At 39.7% G+C, this 24167-nt stretch overlaps 1 protein-coding gene and 1 pseudogene across 2 annotated transcripts in view; both read right to left on the bottom strand.

Moving 5' to 3' along the window:
* CLTCL1 (clathrin heavy chain like 1) overlaps window positions 1-24167 on the bottom strand; it is a gene marked incomplete at both ends in the record, with an annotated part of 148746 nt that overhangs the window by 75799 nt on the left and 48780 nt on the right. The window contains 3 exons of the mRNA XM_084245481.1: window positions 10765-10878; window positions 13253-13414; window positions 21528-21796. Coding sequence (XP_084101607.1) covers window positions 10765-10878; window positions 13253-13414; window positions 21528-21796 — 545 coding nt within the window. The remainder of the gene's footprint in view (window positions 1-10764; window positions 10879-13252; window positions 13415-21527; window positions 21797-24167) is intronic.
* Window positions 5069-5910, bottom strand: LOC311178114 (small ribosomal subunit protein uS2-like; annotated as a pseudogene). The gene has a single exon. The product of its transcript is annotated as a small ribosomal subunit protein uS2-like (transcript).

Here is a 24167-nt window from a genome sequence, read left to right on the forward strand (position 1 = left end):
TTAAGCATTTCCTTTAGGGCAGGTCTGGTGGTAGTTAGCTCCCTTAGCTTCTGTTTGCCTGGGAAAACCTTTATTTCACCTTCATATTGTTAGGGGGAAATGATGTCCTGAGTTAATCCCATACAGGCTTTGTGGACTCCACCCCCACTCCAGACTAAAGCCATCAAGACATTGGGAAAGACAAATCCCATCACCACCAAAGGGAGGGTGGCTGGGACCTGAGGGTGGAGTTGGGCAGCCAGGTTGGATATAAAAACCAAACACGTGGGCCTTGGGTCTTGCTGGCTCGCGATCGCTCACCTCCTGGCTTCACTGCTCCTGGCTGGCGATGAACTCTGAGAGCACCATTTTGGGATTCCTGATCGGCGGATTGGGTAGGACTCATTTAAAACTTTGTCTCCCACTTTTTTTCCAGAGCTGTACATTTCCTCATTTCCCCTTCCCTTGTAAATAAACCTTTTTTATTAACCTTTCACGTGTGCCTGCAGTAGAGCATTGATAAGTCCTTTTAAGCGCGCGGGTGAGGACCCACAGTCAGGCACCCCGTTTTGTATCGGGGTTGCTCTACAACAGTTTGGCACCCAGCGTGGTTTCCAAGTTACACCCGCGGTTGACCAGCCCAAAGTAACATTCCTTGTGTTGGTCACCATAAGTGCACTAGTTCTGCAGGACTAGCAGTATAATATTTGTCTCTAGTCCTGAAAAGTCTGTTTTTTTCCCTGTGCATACAGCCCTTTTGCTCTACAACAATACCTGCATGATAATTTTGCAGGACTGAGTACTGTTGGCTGGCAGTTCTTGTCTTTTAGGATTGTGAATACTCTGTTCCACTCTTCTTGACTGTAGAATGTCTGGGCTGAAGTCCAGGGAAATCCTAATTTGGGAGCCTTTGGAAGATTTTTTTTCCCCTTGCTTCCCACAATTTTTTCTTTATCTTTGGTTTTTGATATTTTGACAATGATGTGCCTCTTTGCATCTAAAAATTTGGGTGTTTGCTTTGCTTCCTGGAGAACCATAATTAGTTCACTGTGTTACAGGGCAGGGAGAAGGGCAGCCCAAACCCCGCAAACCTGCCTATTCTAAAGGGGTTCTGCCATCCGCTGCATCAACACAAAACATGAGACTTTAATGGGAAGGAACTTTAATAAAACTAGGAAACAATACAGGAAAGGCAAAGAATCTAGTTTCTAAATCAAGCACCCAAAGTTACCCGTCCCCTCGTGGGTAAAAGTCCATCCATATGGGATCGGCCCAGAACAAGGCCCCAAAGCCTGCCACAAGTCTAAAGCATCTTCCAGTGGGGACCCACAGAAAAGGGCCAGAAACAACCAGACAAGCCCAGAAGGAAAAGAGCAAAATCAAAATCAAGATAAAAGCTGCCACTGTCACCTCCCCACGGGTCTCACCCACATCTGTGTCACCCAGTCCACGACCAAAAGACAAGTGCAGTTTCTTCACGTGTCTCTAGGCTCCATGTGCCTCCTCCAGGTCTCCTGGCTCCATCCTGCTTCCTTCCTCAGTCTCTTCTGCAGCTTCTCAGCTCCACCCTCCCTTGGGTGCCCCCTTTCCTGGGCACCACCCTGTTACAATTGCCTAGTTTTGGGGAATTCTCAGTAATTATTTCTATTATTCTATTCCTATTATGAATGGGGTTTCTGCTCCCATTTCTCTCTCTTTACCTCCTGGGATCCAATTATTCTTAAGTTTTCTCTTCTAATTGAGTCTGATGTTTCTTACAGAGTTTCCTCATTTTTCCTTTATCTTTGATTCTCTCCCTTTTTCTAAGTGGGTGATTGGTTCACTTCAGTCTTCTATATCTAAAATTCTTCTGCCAGTCTAATTCTATTTAAAGTGCTAACTTTGTATTTCATTTACAGTCTCTTTTTATGATCTTTTTATAAATTTAATCTCTTCGGTGAAGAACCCTCTTTCCTCCTACATCTCCTTTCTAAGTTCTTGCACCTGTCTGTAGCCTTGTCTGACCTTCTAATAGCTCATTTAGCATTTTAAATATTGCTTTGAAGTCTCTGCCTGATAGGTCCTCTACTTCTGTATCCTTCCTTTATGTATCTCATATGACTTCTGTTGTTCTCATTTTGCTTTCTATCTTGTGTTTAGATGTTGCTAGCTATCTAGGCATGTGTTGCCTTATTTACTCTCTGTGTGTGTGTGGAAGGGGGGTTGCTGGAGATGCAGTTTTGTTTGTTTCTCTCTCAGTTTATCTTAGTGTGAGGTAGTGGCAGGAGAGGAATTGGGACTTTAATATCCGATCTGTTTGAGATGAAGTTGATCACGACTGCCTCCTCTTCTTTCATTCCACAGCTTAGGTTTCCTTAACTTCCCACCCTGCCTCCCTGGTGCTCTTTTCTGCAGAGTCACGATCTATGACCCTGCATCTCTTAGTGGGAGAAGCCAAGTCTGGACCTCCAGGTTCCAAATTGGGGACTCATTTGCACTTGGTTGGATGGAGTGTTGTGCTGTAGTGTGGCAGGCAAATGTGGACTTGTCGCTGTGGCTGCCAACTATGGCCATGACTGCCCAGCCCCGGTACTTGCTGCAGCTTCTGCAGGGCTGCAATATCTGTGTGCTGTTTGTTTACTTTTCCAAGGGATTTGTGAGTTACCTCAAGTCTTTTTTTATGGAGTCTGGCCTGGCATAGCCTGACTTTTCTTTGCTCTCTTCTGGGTGGTGGGAAGGGAAGGGTCTTTCAGTGACCATCTGCAGAGTTCCCAATTTCCTGAGTCTTTGCCTGCAGAGTTCCCACTGCCCTGGGTAGGATTTTCACCTATTTGCATGTCAGCAGAGCTTTACAGGCAGTTTCACAATGTTCTGGGCTGACCCTGCTGTGCCCAGGTGGTTTACCCACAGCCCAGTCATGCTCTTCTTTATATCCTCCTGCTCCTTCTCAGCAGTCATCAAGCTTAGCTTACTACTGAAGGCCTTTTATGACCCCATATACATTTAAATATTTTTAGTTCTACTTCCTTGAAGAATATTACATTTTAATGGTGATTGATGTAAATATACACATTGCTTTTGGTAGACATTTTGATTATATTGATTATACATCTCCCCATCCATGAACATGGAATGTCTATCTCTTATGTTTGCCCTATATCTTTTAGTAGAGTCTTCTGGTTTTCACTGTATAAGTCTTTCAGCTCCTTTGTTAGGTTAATTAAGTATTTGATTGTTGGAATGAAATTATTTTCTTAATTTCTTCTCATTCATTAATTGTAATATAAAGTGCAACAGATTTTTATATGTTGATTTTGTAACCTTCTACTTTGCTGTATTCCTTTATTGTACAAGAACTTTTTGGTGTAGTCTTTAATGTTTTCTAAATATAGTATCTTATCTGCAAATATGATGGTTTCACTTCTCTTCTGATTTTGATTCCTTTTATTTCCTATTGTTAGTTATCCAACTGCTTTAGTTAAAACCTCTAATGCTAAACAGAGGTGGTGAGACTGCACATCCTTATCTTGTTCCTGATCTTCAAGGGAAAGCTTTCAGTTTTCATCATTAAGTATTATATTGCTTATAGGTTTATGATACATGGCCTTAATTATGTTAGGGTAGGTTCCCTCTATTCCCATCTTAAGAGGTTTTTATCATAAATGGGTGCTGGATCTTATCAAATGCTTTCTCCGCATCTGTTGACATTATATGTGACTCTTACCTTTTCTTTTGTTCATAGAATGTATCAAGGATACTTACTGGTCTGCAGCTTTCTCATGCTATCTGCTTTTTGGTATTACACAATATTGACTTCATATAATATATTAGGTAGCATTCTTTCTTCTTAGATTTTTAGAGATAATTTGAATAAGATGGGCATAAGTTCAGTAAAGGTTCGATAAAATTTGTTTATAAGCTGTCTGGCACTGGGCTTTTGTTTGGGGAGATTTTTCATTTTGTTTTATTTTTCATGATTGTGATTGCTTTATGAAACTCTACTGTTTCTTCCTAGTTTCATCTTGATATACTATATTGTGCTCTACAAATTTATTTATTCAAGGTTACCAAATTTATTGGTGTTCATAGTAATCTCTTATATTTCTTTGTATTTCTGTAGCATTAGTGTTAACTTCAGAGAACCTCCATTCTAGATATGGCTACTCCTTCCAGGCTCTTATCCTTGTATTCCTGAGGGGAGCAATGACTCAATGTTCCTATCTGCCCACCATCTTCCTATACTCTTCATTGTTTGTTTTTTAATTCTCTGTCTTGTTGACCTGTCTAAAGTTTTAAGTAGAGCATTAAAATCCCCTATTACTGTGTTGTTGTCTCTTTAGTTCTACAAATACTTGCTTTATATATCTTGGTGCTCACCTTTTGGTGATATTTCTTCTTGTTGTATTATATTACATTATACTGTATATGCTGCTATTTATTATTATAAATAGCATAAGGCTGGACTTTGGTTTGAAATCCACTCAGTTACTATCTTTTAATTGGTGAATTGAAGTTATTTACATCTAAGGTGATTATTTGAGACATAAGCCTTTATTGCCATTTTTATTTGTGTTTTGTTGTTATTATTTTATTTTTTTTATTTTTAATTTTTTTTTATAGAGGCATGTTTTATTTATTTGTTTGTTTGTTTTGTTTATACATGCATTGGGTACAGTCAGAATCACGGGAGGGTGAGAGAATTCACCAGAGCCAGAGCGGGGAGCAGAGCAGGCAGAAGGACCGAAGTACACTGCTGAGGGGAGCAGCGGGCGGCAGGAGAGGTCTGCATGCCATGTGGGACCCTCCTCCAGTGGCCAGGGAGCAGCCGGGGAATCGAACCGGCGCCGCAGAGGCCGTGGGCAGCTTCGCAACCCAGCGCTCAACCACTGCGCCACTGGGGAGGCCCTATTATTTTCTTTTTTGACATTTTCCTTTTATGGTTTGTTCTGGTTCCATTTCCACTGTCTTATGTTAATTTATTAATTTTTGTTTGAAGGTTTGTATTTAATGGTCTATATTTGTGGTCCATTGGATAGTCTGATGAGATACATTTTTTTTTCAACTTTTACAAATTGTTTATTTTTCCATTCACCTTACTCCCATTTTCTGTTCAAATCTCTGGGAACTGCAAACCAGTATTCAGTGGTGGCTGGGCACTCCAGTCTCAGTAGGGAACTGCTGGATAGGCACAGAGGGTACCTGCATGTCTTCAGACCAGTCTGCCTCCCTGGGCTGAGTAGCAGCAAAAGCAAACTCAGGACTTGGAACCACCCATTCACCCTAAAATCCCTCCTTGGTCACAGTCTTTTCAGCAGCAGCTTGCTTTTCCTTTTCAATCTCTTTAATATCTGTGTAAGTAGAGATCAGCATGAATACCCCCAGGTATTCACAGGAGATGGTGCCACGCATGCGCTGAACTTCCCGGGTCAGCATCCACCACATGAGACCCAATGAGTGAGCTCCCTTATTGTTGCAGGTGATGGCAATGTCCACATAGCCCAGAGGAAAGTCTGTGTTACACAGAACAATGGTAGGCAGGTTAACATAAGACACCTCTGTGAGAGGCTGCTCATCAGCTCTGATGATCAGTAACCACCAAAGTCTTGGTTTCTGCTTGGATCTGTTAGTGAAGGTTTCCAGGAGTAAAGCAGTCAGCATAAGAAATTCTGCTAGAGGCAGCGGCAAACTTCAGCACAGCTCCCTGGCCAGCATTCCTGGATGATGTAACACCGACATCAGCCTGATTTTCAATGGCAACAATGGCACAAGAAGTCAGCAGAAGCTTCTCCTAGGTTCTCTTCAAATTTATCATGTAAATGCCATCACTTTTCCTCTTGTAGATACACTGTTCCATCTGGAAGTCAAGATTGGTGCCACCTAAATGGGTTCCCGCCCTAAAGGATTTGAGAACATCCCTTTCCTTCATTTACAGATATCAAGGGCTCCGAACATTGTGTAAGTTTTCCTTTAAATTACAACTTAAGCCCAGAACAGTGCCATATGGACTCTTCTCTGAGTAGTGCGGAAAGGGTGATGAGCCACATTTAAAGGCTGATAAGCCACATTTTTATTAAAATGTAGGTGTTTGTTACCTAGGTTTGTTTTGTTGTTACTCTATAGTAGGCCCCTTGGTATTTTTTCAAGTTCAGTTTGGTTTTGATATATAACTTTTGTTTTTCAGGGAAGTTTATCCTTCCTTTATCTTGAGCTATAATCTGGCAAGATAAATTATTCTAGGTTGGAAAACTTTCTCATTGAATACTGTAAGGATCTCTTGCCATTTTCTTTTAGCCTCTAAGGTTTCCACTGAGATGTTTATAGTCAGTACGATAGGTGTTACTCTTCTTTCTCTCAACGTTCTTTGTATTCTTTCCTTTCTATTAACTTTCTGAACACTGAATTATAATATATGAGACTGGTATTATTTTATTTGGAACTCTTAGGGACTCTTGGATCAGGAGTCTAGTTTATTACCCAGACTGAGGTGGTTCTCAGCAATTATTTCTTTAAATAAAATTTCTATGTCCTTTTCTTTCTTGTCTCCTTCTGTCCCCACAGGATGGATATTTCTCTTTATATTATCCCAAACTGCTCTTAAAACTGCTTTCATTTTTGGAACTCTCCTGCACTGTTGGTGGGATTGCAAACTGGTCCAACCACTATGGAGAGCTTTGTGGAGATTTCTGGACCTACTAAACATAGAGCTTCCATATAATCCAGCAATTCCACTACTAGGTATTTACCCAAAGGACACAGAAGCATCAATTCCAAAGAGCACCTGCACCCCTATGTTTATAGCAGCACTATTTACAATAGCTAAGCTTTGGAAACAACCCAAATGCCCAAAAACAGATGACTGGATCAAGATGTGGTACATATACACCATGGAATATTACTCAGCATTCAAAAAACACATGCAATTTGCAGCAACATGGATGGCCCTGGAAGGGATCATGCTCAGCAAAATAAGCCAGAAAGAAAAAGAAAAATACCAGATGGTCTCACTCATACCAGGAATCTAGAAAGCTTAAATAAGGACCAGGAAAAAGACTAATTATAATAAAGTAAAAATCAAAATCAACAAACAACTATGAACCAGAGACACTCTATGGGGGGTAGCAGGTGGGGAGAGATTGGGGTCAAAATAAGGGGGTTGCAATTGTATGGGGAATATAAAAATAAAATTTATAATAAAAAAACAACTGCTTACATTTTTTAAATTATACTTTCTCTTATTATTCTATTTGTGTGTTCTCTGCCACTAAGTTTTCTGATTCTGTTCACACTCTCTGTGTCATTCAATTCAGTATTATTATTATTTAAATCCATTCATTCTATTTGTAGCAGGCTCATATTTTCTCTGCCTTTGTGATGCTCTTGTTTTGAGCATCCAGTGCCTTTCCTAACTAATAAGCATAATTACAACTGTTATCTTAAACTCCTCATCAGGCATATTCTACAGTTCTGCTGGATGGAGACATCTCTCATTTTTTTCTCTCTACTATTTGCTGTATGTTCTTCTGTCTCCTCACTTTTAGTTTTTATGAGTTTTAATATGGAGCTTCCTTTTCTTGTATATAAGTTGGTTTTATACTCCATCTACAGGTAGCTGAGTATATCACTAGTTTTTGTTTCCTTATTGAAAAATATTTGTCAAGGATAAATAAATGTCCTATACATTAAATATCAACAGATGTTCATTACTGATTACGAGTCAGGGTGTAACACTGAGGGAATCAGATAATCAAAATATCATCTCATGGTAGAGGAGTGATAATTCAATTCCAACACTGGATGTAATAGTGATTTACTCACAAGATACAATAAACCCATCAAAAAAAGGCCATCACTTTAGCCAACTTAAAATAACACAACAGAAAAATGGTTTTGAATCATAATATGAAATTTCCAATAATCTCATGTCTTAACAAATCAATCAGAGATTGTGGAGTTATACTGTCACAGAATTTCAAGATTCCCATTTCCTTGGTTTTTTTCAAGCTACTATTAATGAATGAAAACTAGTCATACATAGTCACTGATACTTAGTTAACTAAGTCTTTCGAAAGTGAAGAGAAATAAAAATTTAGTATGAAAAAAACATCCAAGTGTTGAGTCTCTTAACAGGAAAAAATTAAAAAGCATTGTAATTAATCTTTCCTACAAAAAAAAGGAAAGCAATCTAAATCTGTTATGGCAAATTTGGAAAGATAAATATTTCCTACTCCAACAATATGTGTTTATTCTTGGATATACTTGAATCATCTAGGCATCTATGAAGCAGGAATCTGTGGCAGTTCAAATACATCCTTATTCTTTGTGGAACTGCAGGTGCAGATGCTGCTTCATCCAAGTAAGAACTGTCTTCATTAGTCAGAAGCTCATCACCCAGTGCATTCAACTCTGCTTCTACGTCAACTCCATCTGACTCTGGGCTGCCATAAGTAAGACTTGGTGTTTTTTGGATTTCATTTCTGGTCAATTTTCACTTGTTTGTATGCTTTCTTTATTCTCTTACTCCTACTTTTATAATATCATCTGTGGTCCTTCAATGACTGGATGACATAGATGGCTTGTTCCATATTAAATGACTGTTGGTTGCAGTCATTGGCTTTAATGGTTGGCTTTAAAAACTGCAAGGCTTGGGCCTCCCCGGTGGCGCAGCGGTTGAGCGCTGGGTTGCGAAGCTGCCCGCGGCCTCTGCGGCACCAGTTCGATCCCCGGCTGCTCCCCGGCTGCTCCCCGGCCACCAGAGGAGGGTCCCACATGGCATGCAGACCTCTCCTGCCGCCCGCTGCTCCCCTCAGCAGTGTACTTCGGTCCTTCTGCCTGCTCTGCTCCCCGCTCTGGCTCTGGTGAATTCTCTCACCCTCCCGTGCTTCTGACTGTACCCAGTGCATGTATAAACAAAACAAACAAACAAATAAATAAATAAAACATGCCTCTAAAAAAAAAAAAAAACTGCAAGGCTTTCTGCTTGACCATATTTTCGCAGGGCCCTCTTTCATTTTCTTGATCTGGTCCTTATACTTCACTAGGTCAGCATCCAGTCAAGAAATCTTGTCTATGGATTCTGGCCTGTGGTTACTGTTTCAATGTAGTCAGTGATCAGTTCATCTTGAGTGGCAGTGAAGAATACCCTAATACTGGAGCAAAAACCCAGTCTTTTTTTTTTTTTACTAGGTTTTTAACCCTAGCAACTTTAGGTATCTCTTCTTTCATAGGCCAATGCCTCTGCATATATTCACAAGACTGGAGTACCAGTACTGGTAAGAGGTAGTAGGGTAGGAGCCAGGGCAGAGGGCAACAAAAGGTCACCTTCAGTGAGCATGAAGGATTCAAGCTACCTACAATGCTGCAGGTAGCAGGGCTGTGTTGTGTGGATACACAGTAAAGCTCCTTCCCTAGGTTAAACCCTCAGCCAAAATGTCTCAATCTCATGCCAGACTCAACCTCTAAGTTGTGGCAGAGCAACAGATACAGCCTTGGATAGGGATTATATCAATAACTGAGACAGAGTCACAAGCAGGATTTATTTTCTTTGCCTTCAGGGAGACTTGTCCTGAAGTGCTTACTCTAATGTTTATGCCAGTTGTTAATATCTAGGTGCTTCAAACACTGCTTAATGATAGTATTTGCCTCTGGGTGGGGTTAGGCAGGTTTTTAATATATAATAGTCATAGACTGCAAATAATAGCCTGTGTAAGGAAACATAGTCGATCTGATCTGGCTCTTGCCACCGGTTTGGGCTCCCTAGGATCAAAGAGAAAATGACCACTCTTTACCCTTACTTCTACTGTTCTCCAGTGGTGCAACCTCTGTTTGCTCTCCAACTCTGTATCCTTCTTGCACTCTTGTCCAGGTGTAACAGAAAGAACCAAGGCCAGGAAACTTGAGTTTAGTTCCAGCATGTTGGTCATGTATAGTCCCTGGGTTTTAAAAGTCCCCGATGCATGTGTGCCTCTAAATTAACAATAGCAGAGAGATTCTATACACTAGTCACTCCTCCCATTCATGTTGTACTATTCTAGTATCACTCCAAAACATAGTTAATTACAGTTCTTCCTACCCCTCCCTGCTGTGCTCCAAATGCATATAATAGTAATCCATTCATCATTTAGGGGTGGTTGTCCTTGTTTAGGTGTAATTATGTAGAGAGGTGTAAATATGTAGAGAATATATAGCTGTGTAAATACATAGAGAAATCAAGTCCAGTGTCTTCATTCTGCTGCCATCTTGCTGGACTCTTAATATTTGATCTTTTACAATAAAAGGGAAAAAAGCTTGGGATTCTGGTATGTGAGCTGGAAAAAGTCCCATTTGTAGAAAAGAGTGCTCCCTCTATGAGAGCGTTAAGGCAGTACGAGCTAGAAGATAAGTCATGATGTCATTTTGTTTTTGTTTGTTGTGTGGTTTTTTTTTTTTTTTTTCCTTTTCTCCTTTCTGTTGGTCAGAGTGTGCGGGTTTTGTGGGTGGGGGAAGGTAGCAGGGTTCTGATGCTTTCCTTTCTTCTCATGCTTTTACTGCAACTTTCCTCTTTGGGCAGTTTGCCTTTGCCAGAGTCGCCCATTTATCTTCTGTGTCCTGGGTCTCACAGGGACCTGCCGCTTTTCCTCCCTATTAATAGTTTTTATGGGAGAACTTACTCATAGCATTTCTCTGCCACTATGTTGATCGCCATGATGTTATTTTCTAAGCATTCTAACATATCTGCTCTGGTATCTTCTAAGGCATAAGAAGCAGCTACCTGCTGTCTCCCAGATTGGTGATTCATTCAAACCCACTTAGACAACAGTACGTTCATACCTGCATAGACACTGGGAAATCATTCTGAGACTCTGGAGGGAAAAACACATCAACAGTTTTCTTTACAAAAGGCTGGTTTTCTGCTGCAGGCTGTCCAACTTCAATTATGTGTAACTGGAAAAGAGATTCTAGGTCAATCTAAGTAAACATACTTGGTAGCAAACTGATGCTAACCAACACAGTGGTGAGCACAGAATGAGGTCCACAGCTCTGTAAGACTAATAATAAAACTTGAATTCAAACAAGACAAAGTTGCCATGTTACTCACTAAGCTTAATCTGTTCCTTACGTCCAGGTGTAACAGAAAGAACCAAGGCCAGGAAACTTGAGTTTAGTTCCAGCATGTTGGTCAAGTTACTTCCCTGTCTGGGCCTCTGTGCTAACATCCATGAAACAAGGGGTTCCAAATAGGATCTGCTGCCTCCTCCAGTTCCACTTCTCAGCTATCTAGACATAGCTCAGGCTAATAATAATTAGTTATTAGGTAAAATTTCATCATTTAATACCAAACTCACAAGACAGTCTATCATGGCAAAGGTCTGAATTTTTCAAGAGTATGCTGTGGCAGGGTGTGTGTGCAAAAATCTTTGGAGGAAAGAAAGTGAATGGGGGAGGGCATCCCTGATTTTGTCAGAAAAACTTCAAGTTCCCTTCAAATAATGAAAAAATACCATTAGTACCAGAAATGGATGGATGAATGTACACTTAGAGCACAGTCTGGATTGGCCCAAGAGAGAGGAGGGGGAAATGTCAAAGAGCCTAGAAGTAAGAAGAAGAGAAAAACACTGAAAAATAGGCTAGAAGCAAAGACCTGATGCCGCAGCAAGCAGAGGCTACTGTCGGTTAAGTGAGGGAGATTTAAACTCCTTGCATACCAGCACTCTAAGGTAAATAGTAATTTAGAAAATTTTTGTTGATGGATGGAGTGGGTTATGAGGACCTAATAAATGGCTATTCCCTAACACAAATATATGGGTGATAACCTATCACAAATGTGAGACTTACCAAAGGCTACATAGTGACAAGAACAAAATGGAATTCAAGAGCCAAAGATTCTTGCTTAGGAGTTAGGCAGAATACTGGTACTTCCCACAGGAATAAGGGCACAGAAAAGAAAGCCAGGCTTCTCCAGGAGGCAGGAAGCAGGGCATGACTATGGTCAAATGGTCCCAACCTGTGGGAAAGTTGGCAACAAGGCACTGGTATCCAGATAAAACTCAGAGCCACACACAGGAATATATAGCAATTCCCTAAGTATAGCAGGGCTGAATTAGAAAGAAGGTGTGTTCAAGGGGCAAAGGATGAGAAAACCGCTGAAGAGAGTCCATACCTTTCACTGTGGGGTCAATCACAAAATGTGAGGCACCCCTTAGAACAGCTGCTGTGGGGATCTGTGTGTGTGGAAGGCCCTGACATGGGAGACAGGCCCCGGCCAGTCTGAGGGAAGTGGCCTGGCTGGTAGCTGAGTACAGGGAATACAAGTGAGCATGCCTGCCTTACAAGCACCTTCTCTTCTCAGGGTTGTACATGAGGCATTTCTGATGTGCTCTCTTCTCCACAAGAAACTCAGTGAGCAGGTTCTTACCAGGGAGCCTGAAGTTGCCAGATCTATCTATGAGAAGGTAGAAGCCTCATTCTGAAGTAACACAATAGCAAGATCTTTGCTCAGGCTGACACTTTTATCTGACTCCTGTTTTCCTATTGGTTCTCAACAGAGGAAGGCATGAAGTATACTACACAGGAGACAAATAAGTATATAAGTAAGACTATTTAGGATGAGGAAATTTGGGAAGCCATATAATGATAGAAGTTTTCTTCTTTGGGGAATATTAAAGGTTGATGACCAACACAAAACCATGATTTCTGGAAGATTTTCTGACAAGAGTGTGTTCAGATAAGACTGTTTTGAGGCAGCTCTCCAAGTAAACAACACAGCCCTGATGGAACCACAGGTCTCCCTAACATCATGAGCTATTATACTTCCACACCCATGTCCAAGGCAGCCCTTCCATATAGGTGCTGGCCATGCCCATGAGTTAACAAACCTCAATTTGTTCCCAGGGCGTGGCCTTTTCTTTCTAACATCTCTGGAGTTCCACCACTGCTCGGTGACATAGGACCCCTGCCATAGGCAAGAAAGGCATGCACACATTCTTTGATGGCCTCTAACAGACTTGCATCTGAGAGCAGAAACTGTGCCTCGCTTATCTGATGATAAGCAAGCACTTACCCCATGCTCTCCAGCAATTAGCCTATGCTCAGTACACTCTATCAGAGGATTTTTAGGGAAATGGGAATTACTTAGTAGCTGACATCAGGTTACTAACATTATGTAAAGGTTAGCTGCAACATCATCACTATGTATTATTAGGTGAGTGGTTCTAAAAGTTCAACAGCCTTAATTTATAAGAAGCACCTGAAGGGCATTCCCCACTATCAATTACATTTGTATAGACTCCTAACACAGACTGGGAGGAATAGATCTTACCTTGCCCCCTATGGGACTGCGTACAGCAAAACAGAAAAGGGTGGCAGACTTGGCATTCCCCTCGCTCTTGAACTCTGCAAAAGCAGCAGCGTGGCCTTCTATGGGTTGTGAAACCTTCCTATCCACAGAGTAGAGCTGCATTGCTCCCACCACACGATTTTGCTAAGAAAAGACATTTTGCAATGAAAGGGAAAGATGAGTATAAAACAATTATTAAAACAAATAAGTTTCAAATGTTGGTATAGTTCCAATAATAAAGAGTAAGTCTATTAGCTATTAAAAGGTATGACATAACTAAATTTAATGTGTGAAGGTATCTATAAACACTAGGAAAAATGAGAGTACAAAATAGTAAGATAGAAAATCCAAATTTACTAAATGTATTATGTACATATGCGGACATAATGTGTGTACATATATGCATGTGTATATAACGTGTGTATGCATATATATTCACAGAATGTGTATGTGTAGAAAGTAAATCTTAGAAAGAAAAAAAAAAGTCAGGCTTAGGAGGAAAAACTCCATAGTTATGAGTAGCTAAATCAGGATGATGGGATTAAAGCCTAATTTGGAAAATTATTTGTGTTTTCATGCAATTTGCAGCAACACGGATGGAGCTGGAAGGGATCATGCTCAGCGAAATAAGCCAGAAAGAAAAAGAAAAATACCAGATGGTCTCAGTCATAGCAGGAATCTAGGAAACCTAAATAAGGGACCAGGAAACAAACAACTATGAACCAGAGACACACGGGGGGGGGGGGGGGCTGGGAAAGGAGGGATTGGGGTCAAAATCAGGGGGTTGCAATTGTATGGGGAATATAAAAAGAAAAAAAAAGAAGAAATAAAAAAATATTTGTGTTTTCTTAGTTTACAAATACAAAAATTATATTTAATAAAACTCAATGAGGCTAATAACTTCTATAAAAACTCAGGAATTATGTTTTATAGCAAAGAATTTTAGGACAACTATATCCAATTTCAAGAGCTCCACTAAATAAATAGAACATGAAAGCATCACAGTTGAAGCTCCTAGAATTCAACATTCAAACAATTGTCTCTTATGCCTATCTCATTCCACACCTTATCTTTTTCAAATTTTTTGGTCATTTTCTTATTTGCCTCAAATATCATCTCCTTAGGCAGAAGTGATATTACACAATTGCTGCTGATATAGTTTATCACAAGAGTCTGAAGATACACAAGTATATAGGATAGAGCATGAACCTCAATCTGCCTCCTACCACCTATCTCTCCAGCTTCTCCCTGTAGCTATCTTTTATATATTCCACAGATACAAGCTATGGTAGTTGGCCCTGGTCTCCCAAAAAGAGCATTCATTTCCATTTATATGATTTTTTGATATGATTTCTCCTCCCAATGTGTACTTTACAGCTAACAAAATGAAGCTTAGAGGCATCCTTATGTTGTGGCCTTTCCCTGTCTTAAAGTGCTTTCTCATATTTCCCACACCACTCTCTTCAAGTGTTTGACATTCTGGAATCCTGAAGTCATTTTTTCCCCACAGGTTATGGAAAGACATTCAACGGCCAGGTTCAACTAATAAAGACTTATAAGCCCAGTGCCTAACATGCAGTCTTCAAGTATCTGGCGGCTGACCTGTCATAAGGAATGACAAAAGAGAGGAAGACAGAAAGTTACTACTTTTGGTATAAAAGGACATTGAGTTAGTAATATTCCATTAAGCTTTTGGAAGCCGATAAGGCCTTCAAACTGATTCTTATAAACCTAAAGGTTCCAGTGGCTCCATGAAAGTCCTCAATAATTTACTTCTTTTTTTAATTTAAATATTTTATTTTATATAATTCTTACATCTTTTTTCATCTTTGCACAATGTATGCATTTTCATTTTGGCTATATTCCCCATACCATTGCACCCCCCCCTTATTTTGACTCTAGTCCTTCCTTGCCCCACTCTTCCCCCCGCCCCAGTGTATCTCTGGTTTATAGTTGCTTGTTGATTTTGATTTTTACTTTGTATTGATTAGTCCTTTTCCTGGTCTCTTATTTAGGTTTTCTAAATTCCTGCTATGAGTGAGACCATCCAGTATTTTTCTTTTTCTTTCTGACTTATTTCGCTGAGCATGATCCCTTCCAGCTCCATCCATGTTGCTGCAAACTGCATGTGTTTATCATTTTTGATTGCTGAGTAATATTCCATTGTGTATATGTACCACATCTTCTTGATCCAGTCATCTATTTTTGGGCATCTGGGTTGTTTCCATAGCTTAGCTATTGCAAATAGTGCTGCTACAAACAGAGGGATGCAGGTGCCCTTTGGAATTACTGTTTCTGTGTCCTTTGGGTAAATCCCTAGGAGTGGAATTGCTGGATCATATGGAAGCTCTATGTTTAGTAGGTCAAGAAATCTCCACACAGCTCTTCATAGTAGTGGGACCAGTTTGCACTCCCACCAGCAATGCAGGAGAGTTCCTTTTTCCCCACTTCTCCACACCCTCGCCAACATTTGTTGTTGCTAGTTTTTTTTTTTTTTAAAGATTTATTTATTTATTTATTTATTTATACATACATGCATTCATACATACAAGCACTGGGTACAGTCAGAAGCACGGGAGGGTGAGAGAATTCACCAGAGCCAGAGCGGGGAGCAGAGCAGGCAGAAGGACCGAAGTACACTGCTGAGGGGAGCAGTGGGCGGCGGGAGAGGTCTGCACGCCATGTGGGACCCTCCTCCGGTGGCCGGGGAGCAGCCGGGGATGGAACTGGTGCTGCAGAAGCTGTGGGCAGCTTCGCAACCCAGCGCTCAACCGCTGCACCACCTGGGAGGCCCTGTTGTTGCTAGTTTTTTTAATATGTGCCATTCTCACTGGTGAAAGATGGTATCTCATTGTAGTTTTGATTTGCATTTCCCTGATTACAAGTGATGTTGAACATTTTTTCATATGCCTGTTGGCCATTTGCATTTCTTCTTCAGAGAAGTTTCTTTTTAGCTCTTCTGCCCTTTTTTTGACTGGATTATTTTCTTTGTTGTTGTTGAGTCTCATCAGCTCCTTGTAGATTTTTGTGATGAGTCCTTTATCATTAGTGTTGTGTGCAAAAATGTTCTCCCAGTCGGTGGGGTTTCTCTTTGTTTTGGTTATTGTCTCTTTTGCTGTGCAGAAGCTCTTTAATTTGATGTAGTCCCAGCTGTTGATCTTTGCCTTCACTATCACTGCTTTGGGTGATGTGTCTGTAAAGATGTCTTTGATGTGCATGTCAATGTAGTGTTTTGCCTATATTTCCTTCTATGTATTTTATGGTTTCAGGTCTTATGTCTAGTTCTTTAATCCAATTAGAGTTGGTTTTTGTGCATGGTGTGAGGTAGTGGTCAAGCTTCATTCTTTTGCATGTAGTGACCCAGTTTTCCCAGCACCATTTATTGAACAAACTTTCTTTGCTCCAGTGCATAGTCTTTGCTCCTTTGTCAAAGATTAGTTGACCATAAATCTGTGGGTTTATTTCTGGATTTTCTATTCGATTCCATTGGTCTTTGTGTCTGTTCTTGTTCCAATACCATGCAGTTTTGATGATTATGGCTTTGTAGTATAGTTTGAAGTCTGGGAGGGTGAAGCCTCCATTCCCTTCTTTTTTTTTTTTTTTTTTTTTTTTTCAGAAGAGCTTTGGCTATTCGGGGATTTTGGTGATTCCATATGAATTTCATCAATAATTGTTCTATTTCTTTGAAGAATGTCATTGAAATTTTTATTGGAATAGCATTGAATCTGTATATTGCTTTTGGTAGGATGGCCATTTTGATAATGTTAATTCTTCCATCCATGAGCAGGGGATGTCTTTCCATTTCTTTGTGTCTTCTTCTATTTCTTTTAACAGTGTTGTATAGTTTTCTTTGCATAGGTCCTTTACCTCTTTTGTTAGGTTAATTCCCAAGTATTTGATTTTTTTTGCTTCGATAATAAAAGAGATGGTTTTCTTGATTTCTTCTTCTTCAGATTTTTTGTTTGTGTATAGGAAGGCTACTGATTTTTGCATGTTGATTTTGTATCCGGCCACTTTACTAAACTGACTGATGGGTTGAATTAGTTTTTCTGTGGAGTTTTTGGGGTTCTCTATTTATATTATCATATCATCTGCAAAGAGTGATAGTTTAACTTCTTCCTTCCCTATTTGGATTCCCTGTATGTCTTTCTCTTGTCTTACTGCTCTGGCTAGGACTTCCAGTATTATATTGAAAAGCAGTGGTGAGAGTGGACATCCTTGTCTTGTTCCAGATCTTAATGGAAATGCTTTCAGCTTTTCACCATTGAGAATGATACTGGCTGTTGGCTTGTCATATATGGCTGTTATGATGTTGAGGTATGTTCCTTGTATCCCAAGAATTTCAAGGGTTTTTATCATGAATGGGTGTTGTACTTTGTCGAAAGCTTTCTCAGCATCTATTTATATTATCATTTGGTTTTTATATTTCTTTTTGTTGATGTGTTGGATAACGCTGATTGATTTTGGATGTTGAACCATCCTTGTGTCCCTGGAATAAATCCTACTTGGTGTGGTGAATTATCTATGGACACAGTGTTGGATTCTGACAGCTAAAATTTTATTGAGGATTTTTGCATCCATGTTCATTAGGGAGATTGGCCTGTACTTTTCTTTTTTTGTGTTTTCCGTGTTTGGTTTTTGTATTAGTGTAATGTTGGCTTCATAGAATGTGTTTGGTATTATCCCTCCCTTCCCAGTTTTTTTTTAAAGATTTATTTATTTTTATACAAAAACTGGGGTACAGGCCAGATGCATGAGATTGAGAAGATTCACCAGATACAGAGTGGGAAACAGAACAAGCAGACTGATGAAATACACCACTGAGGGGAGCAGTGGGCGAGTCAGGAGAGGTCTGCTTCACCATGTGGGATTCTCCCCAGCCTGCCGGGATTAAACCCGCACTGCAGAGGCTGCGGACAGCCTCACAGCACGGTGCTCAACCACCTGTGCCACAGGGGAGGCCCCCCTTCTCAATTTTTTGAAAGAGTTTGTGAAGGATAGGCACTAATTTGTTTCTGGATGTTTGGTAGAATTCATTTGTAAATCCATCAGGTCCTGGGATTTTGTTTTTGGGGAGGTGTTTGATTACCATTTCAATTTTGCTGCTTGTAATTGGTCTGTTTAGGTGTTCTATTTCTTCTTTATCTAGCTTTGGGTGATTGTAGAGTTGTAGGAATTTGTCTATCTCTTCTAGATTATTGTACTTGTTTGCATATAACTGTTCATAGCAGTTTCTGATTATTCTTTTGATTTCTGCTGTGTCTGCTGTGATTTCTCCTCTTTCATTTGTGATCCTATTTATTTGTGCTTTCTCCCATTTTTCCTTTGTGAGCCTGGCTAGGAGTTTGTCTATTTTATTGATTTTTTGAAGAACCAGCTTTTGGTTTCATTGATCTTTTAGATTGTTTTTTTAGTTTCAATTTCATTTATTTCTGCTTTGATTTCTATTATTTCTTTTCTTCTGCTGGTTTTGGGGGTATTTTGTTGTTCTTTTTCTAGTTCTTTGAGCTTTGAGATTAGGTTGTTTCTTTGCAATCTTTCTTGTTTCTTGATGTGAGCCTCTATTGCTATATATTTCCCTCTTATTACTGCTTTTGCTGCGTCCCATATGTTTAGGAAATTGGTCTCCTCCTTGTCATTCAACTCAAAGTATTTTTTAATTTCTTCTTTGATCTCCTCACTAGTCCAGTGGTCTTCCAGTAGTGTGGGTTTCAATCCCCATGAGGCAGGAGAGTTCCTTGTCTTCTTTTTATGGTTTATTTCTAGTTTGATGCCTTCACGGTCAGAGAAGATGGTTGGTATGATTTCACTCTCGGTGTATCTGTTGATGTTTGTCTTGTGTCCCAGTATGTGATCAATCCTGGAGAATGATCCATGTGCGCTTGAGAAAAACGTGTACTCAGATTTTTGGGGGGTTAGTGTTCTATATATGTCTGTTAAGCCCATGAGGTCCAGATCCTTATTTAGAGCTCTAGTGTCCTTACTTATTTTTTGTCTCATTGATCTAGCCATTGGTGATAGTGGTGTGTTGAAGTCTCCTACTACATATGTGTTTTCTCTGATATCTGTTTTCAAAGATGGTAATAGTTGTCTGATATATTTTGATGCTCCTTCATTTGGTGAGTATATGTTAATGAGTGTTATTTCTTCTTGAAGTATTGTCCCCTTGATCATAATGTAGTGACTGTTGCAGTCTCTTTTTACCTTTTTGAGTTTGAAATCTGTTTTATCTAAGTATTGCTGTTCCTGCTTTCTTTTTTGGTCCATTTGTGTGTAGGATTGTTTTCCATCCTTTAACTTTGAATCTATTTTTCTCTTTTGTAGTTAAATGTGTTTCGTGGAGACAGCAAAAGCTTGCATTTTGTTTCTTAATCCAGGCTGCAACTCTGTGTCTTTTTATTGAAGAGTTTAGTCCATTTACATTTAGAGTTAATATTGATATGTTAGCATCTGTATTTGCCATTGTGTTTGTCTTTCCTCTGTTTTTTTTTTATTTATTCTTTTAATAACTTTTTTTTGGCCTTCTTTCGTGGTTATTCATCCCTCTGTTGGTTCTGGCTTTAGGACTCCTTGTAGTATTTTTTGGAGTCGGGGTTTAGTCATAATGAAATTCCAGAGTTTCTGTTTGTCTGGGAAGGTCCTTACTCTTTCTTCATAGAGTAAGGAAAGCTTTGCGGGATAGAGTATTCCTGGTTGGCATTTGTTGTTTTGGAGTCTGTTGACTATGTCCCTCCACTCTCTCCTTGCCTGTAGTGTTTCTTCAGAGAAGTCTGATGTCAGTCTGATTGGTTTCCCTTTGAATGTTATCTGTTTCTTCCCTCTTGTCAGCTTCATTATTTTTTCCTTGTCTTGGCTTCTTGGGAGCTTTACTATTATGTGTCTTGCTGTATTTTTCCTTTTCTCATGGAAGTTTAGTGTTCTTCTTGCTTCTTGTATGTCTATTTTCAGCTCCTTCACGTTTGGGAAGTTCTCTTCAATTATTTCCTTGAATATTTTCTCTGTTCCTACGTCTCTCTCCCCTCCTTCTGGGATTCCTATAACTCTTATATTTCCTTTCCTCATGGAGTCAGATCATTCCCGAAGTCTTTCTTCATTCTTTTTCCTTTGTACCTCTCTTTTCTTTTCTGTTTTGGTTCTTTTTATTTCTGTGTCTTCAAGAGTACGTATTCATTCTTCCATTTCATCTATTCTGTTTTCATTGCTTTTCCCAGAGTTCTTTAGCGCCTCCATTAATTCTTTGATCTCCTACATTTCTTTTACTTCCCTCTTTAGGGACTCAATTTCATTCTTCTGATCATTGATTATTTTTCCCTTATCATTGTTTTCCTTTATGACTTCTGTTTTTTTTTTTTAATGACGGCAATTTTAAATTCTCTTTCTGGGAGGCTCAGAAGTTCTTCCAAGTCACTGTCATTGCAATCTGGTGGGTGGTTTTCTTTTGGTAGTGTGTTTTTCTCCTGAGGAGTTGCTAGGTTGCATGTAGTTTTTCTTCTCCTTGCTGCCTGTTTTCTAATTTGCCCTATGCGTCGTACACTGTGTCGCTGGTACCGGCCGGCTTCTTTTTGGTGTGCTCTTTCTGGGATTTCAGAAACTGGCGTTCCAGACGAGTCAAATACTGTTATGCCAGAAGTCTAGTGAGGCAGTGGTACTTTGAGTATGTTAATGGTCGCTGTCACAGAATATTTTCTCCTTCTGTGTTTAATTTCAAAGGTGTGTCTTGAAGTCCCACAGACCTCCCTGGAGGTGGGGCAGCTGGATTGCACTCTGGGATCCAAAAAAACTGGATCCCCCTCTGGGCTCCAACTTCCTGCCAGGCTTGTGGGGGCCTTCAGCTCACCTCTGACTGTGCAGGGAACCTCCCTCTGGCTCCGGGGGGAGCCTTCTGCCAGTTTCAAGCAGTCTTTATTGAAGAAAGGGCCCTGTTTTAAAATGGCGATGCGGAGACGCACTCCCCTGCATGCCCAGTCTGCTCCAGCCTTGGGTGCCCGCTCCCCCTCTGGGCTCGGACTGCTGGCCGGAAGGGTCCTGGTGTGGGCCAACTTCCCAGCTCATCTCTGGCTCCGCCGGGAGCTTCTAACAATTTACTTCTTAAAGCTGTGTGAGAACTAGTCTATAAGAACATCAACAATCTGGTGAGTCAAATTTGAATTAAAATTCCTATTTGATTCAAAGTTTAGATGTGTTACACTGATACGAACTTTAGTATTAGGCTTGTATGATTCATCAGAGCAGCCCCTAAAGATAGCTAAAAGCTTACCTGAGCTGAGATACCAATGAGAAGTAGCCACTTCTGGCATTTGTCAGTCCTGTAGTGGATTATCTGACACCCTGCCAGACTGGCATGTCTATCAAACATCTTCACAGGTTGGGAGTCACCGTCCACACTCCAGTGGTAGACTGCTGTCTCAGTCACCAGGGCAACAGTATTCACTGAGACCCATTTCCAGAAAATCACTTCTTCTGCCATAGTATAAGCCTTCACTTTACTCTTCATCTCAATATTAATGATTTGAAGTATCTTCCCAGCTATTAATTAATGAAAATCAGAGAAAGATAAAATAAAAATCTGAAATACAAATTGTTGTGCTTTTAATTTTTAGTTAATGATTACTTACAAATAATCTGATTAAGAGGAGGAAAAGGGTCTCTGAGCAGTAATAAATATACTTTCGATGTCTAAATATTGAGAAGGACAGCCTATGCACAAGGTCCCTCTTCAAAAGAATGGAAAAGAGTGTCAATACATAAATGTATGAATAACAAGAAACAGTTCTATCGAATCAACTATCAAGAGGAATCTATTTTATAGATGACTGGATCAAGAAGATGTGGTACATATATACCATGGAATATTACTCAGCATTCAAAAAAGATAAACACATGCAATTTGCAGCAACATGGATGGCGCTGGAAGGGATCATGCTCAGCGAAATAAGCCAAAAAGAAAAAGAAAAATACCGGATGGTCTCACTCATAGCAGGAATACTGAAAACTTAAATAAGGGACCAGGAAAATGAATAACTATAAGAAAGTGAAAATCAAAATCAACAAACAACTATGAACCAGAGACACTTTTTGGGGGGTGGGGGCCAGGAGGGGAGGGATTGGGGTCAGAATGGGACATTTGCAATTGTATGGGGGAATATAAAAATAAAATTTATTATTTAAAAAAAAAATGAACAATGATGTAAAAAATAAAAAAAATTAAAAAATTAAAAAAAAATAAGTAGACAAAAACTGCTTAGATAAAAATGTTTTCATTATTGCACCAATTCAAGTCAGATATTGTTGACTTTGTGATAGAATTAAATGGTTATACAAGAAACTCTTTTAATAAATACATCATTTTATCCTGAGCAAAAAAAAAAAAGAGGAATCTATTTTAGATTGGTATCTCTAGTTTTAGAATATTTAGGACAAAGAAAGCAAAAATATAACATATCTTTTCTCTGTTCAGTATCTCCAACTTTCATGAAAGAAAACCACCACGCCTTCAAATCAATTCAACTTTTCTATAGAAAAGTATTATTTTGCATTTAATTCTAGACTAATGTTGCCAAACAGAATTTCCTGTAATGTTCTATATATTTGCACAGCCTATTATAGTAGACATTAGATACGTGTAACAATTAAGCATTGAATTTTCACTTTTATTTAACTTTAACCAATTTAAATTTGAACAACCACACGTGACTGGTGTCCAACGAGACAGCACAGTTCCAGACAAAAAGTTTTGGCATCATCCTTTAGCAAAAGATCCACAGTGTTTCCACTTTGATAAAAGAACTGGGTACTAATCTTGATATCTATGCAAAAATTGTGTTTACAGAAAATACTTCTTTCTAAGTTTAGGAATTAGAGCTAAGATTATTTGACCACTTCTACTTGGCATTGTGCTGGATATCCTAGCCAGTACAATAAATCAAGAAAAGCAAAAGGCATAGGACCTCTCTGGTGGTGCAAAGGGTTAAGCACAGCACTATGAAGCTATTCACAGCCCCTGTAGCATGAGTTTGATCGCCCCGGCTGACTAGGGAGCTACCCACATGGCCCAGCAGACCTCTCCTGTCTCACCAGCTGCTCCCCTCAGCAATGTATTTCAGTCAGTCTGCCTTTTCTGTTCCCCACTCTGTCTCTGGTGAATCCTCTCACCCCCCACACCTCTGGTCTATACGCCAGTTCTTGTATAAATAATGTTTTTTATAAAAAAGAAAAGCAAAGGGGCTTCCCTGGGGGTGCAGGGGTTAAGACACAACCGATGACGCTATCCTCAGCCACTGTAGCACGAGTTCGATCCCCAGCCACAGAAATACCCACATGGCGCAGCAGACATCTCCTGCCTCGCCCACTGCTCCCCTCAGCAGTGTATTTCAGTCGATCTGCCTGTTCTGTTCCCTGCTCTGTTTATGGTGACTCCTCTTACCCCCTCACACCTCTGGCCTGTACCCCATATCTTGTAAGAATAAATATCTTAAAAAATAAAAGCAAAACACATAAAGGCTGAAAAAGCAGGAAGTAAAACTATTTTTTCACAGACAACATAACTGTTTATAAAGGAAATCCTAAGGAAACTCTAAGTCTACATAATTATCAGAAGTAACATGTGAATATACCAACAACACAGGCTACAAGGTCAATGTAAAAAAATAGCAGAAGAATATCTAAATGCTAACAGCAATTTGGAAATAAAAATTAATTTTTAAAGAATTTATAATGCCACTAAAGAAAAAACTCTCTCAATCAAAAGTCCTATATCCAGCAAAACTGTATTTCAAGAATGAAGGTGAAATTAAGACAGGTCCAGATAAATAAAAGCCAAGGAAACTTGTTACCAGTACCTTTGTCCTGCTAGAAATGCTAGTGGGAGTTCTGCAGGTTGAAGTGAAAGGATACCAGA

The sequence above is a fragment of the Talpa europaea genome (genome assembly GCF_964194135.1).
Source record: "Talpa europaea genome assembly, chromosome: 10".
In the NCBI taxonomy this organism is placed as follows: Eukaryota; Metazoa; Chordata; class Mammalia; order Eulipotyphla; family Talpidae; genus Talpa; species Talpa europaea.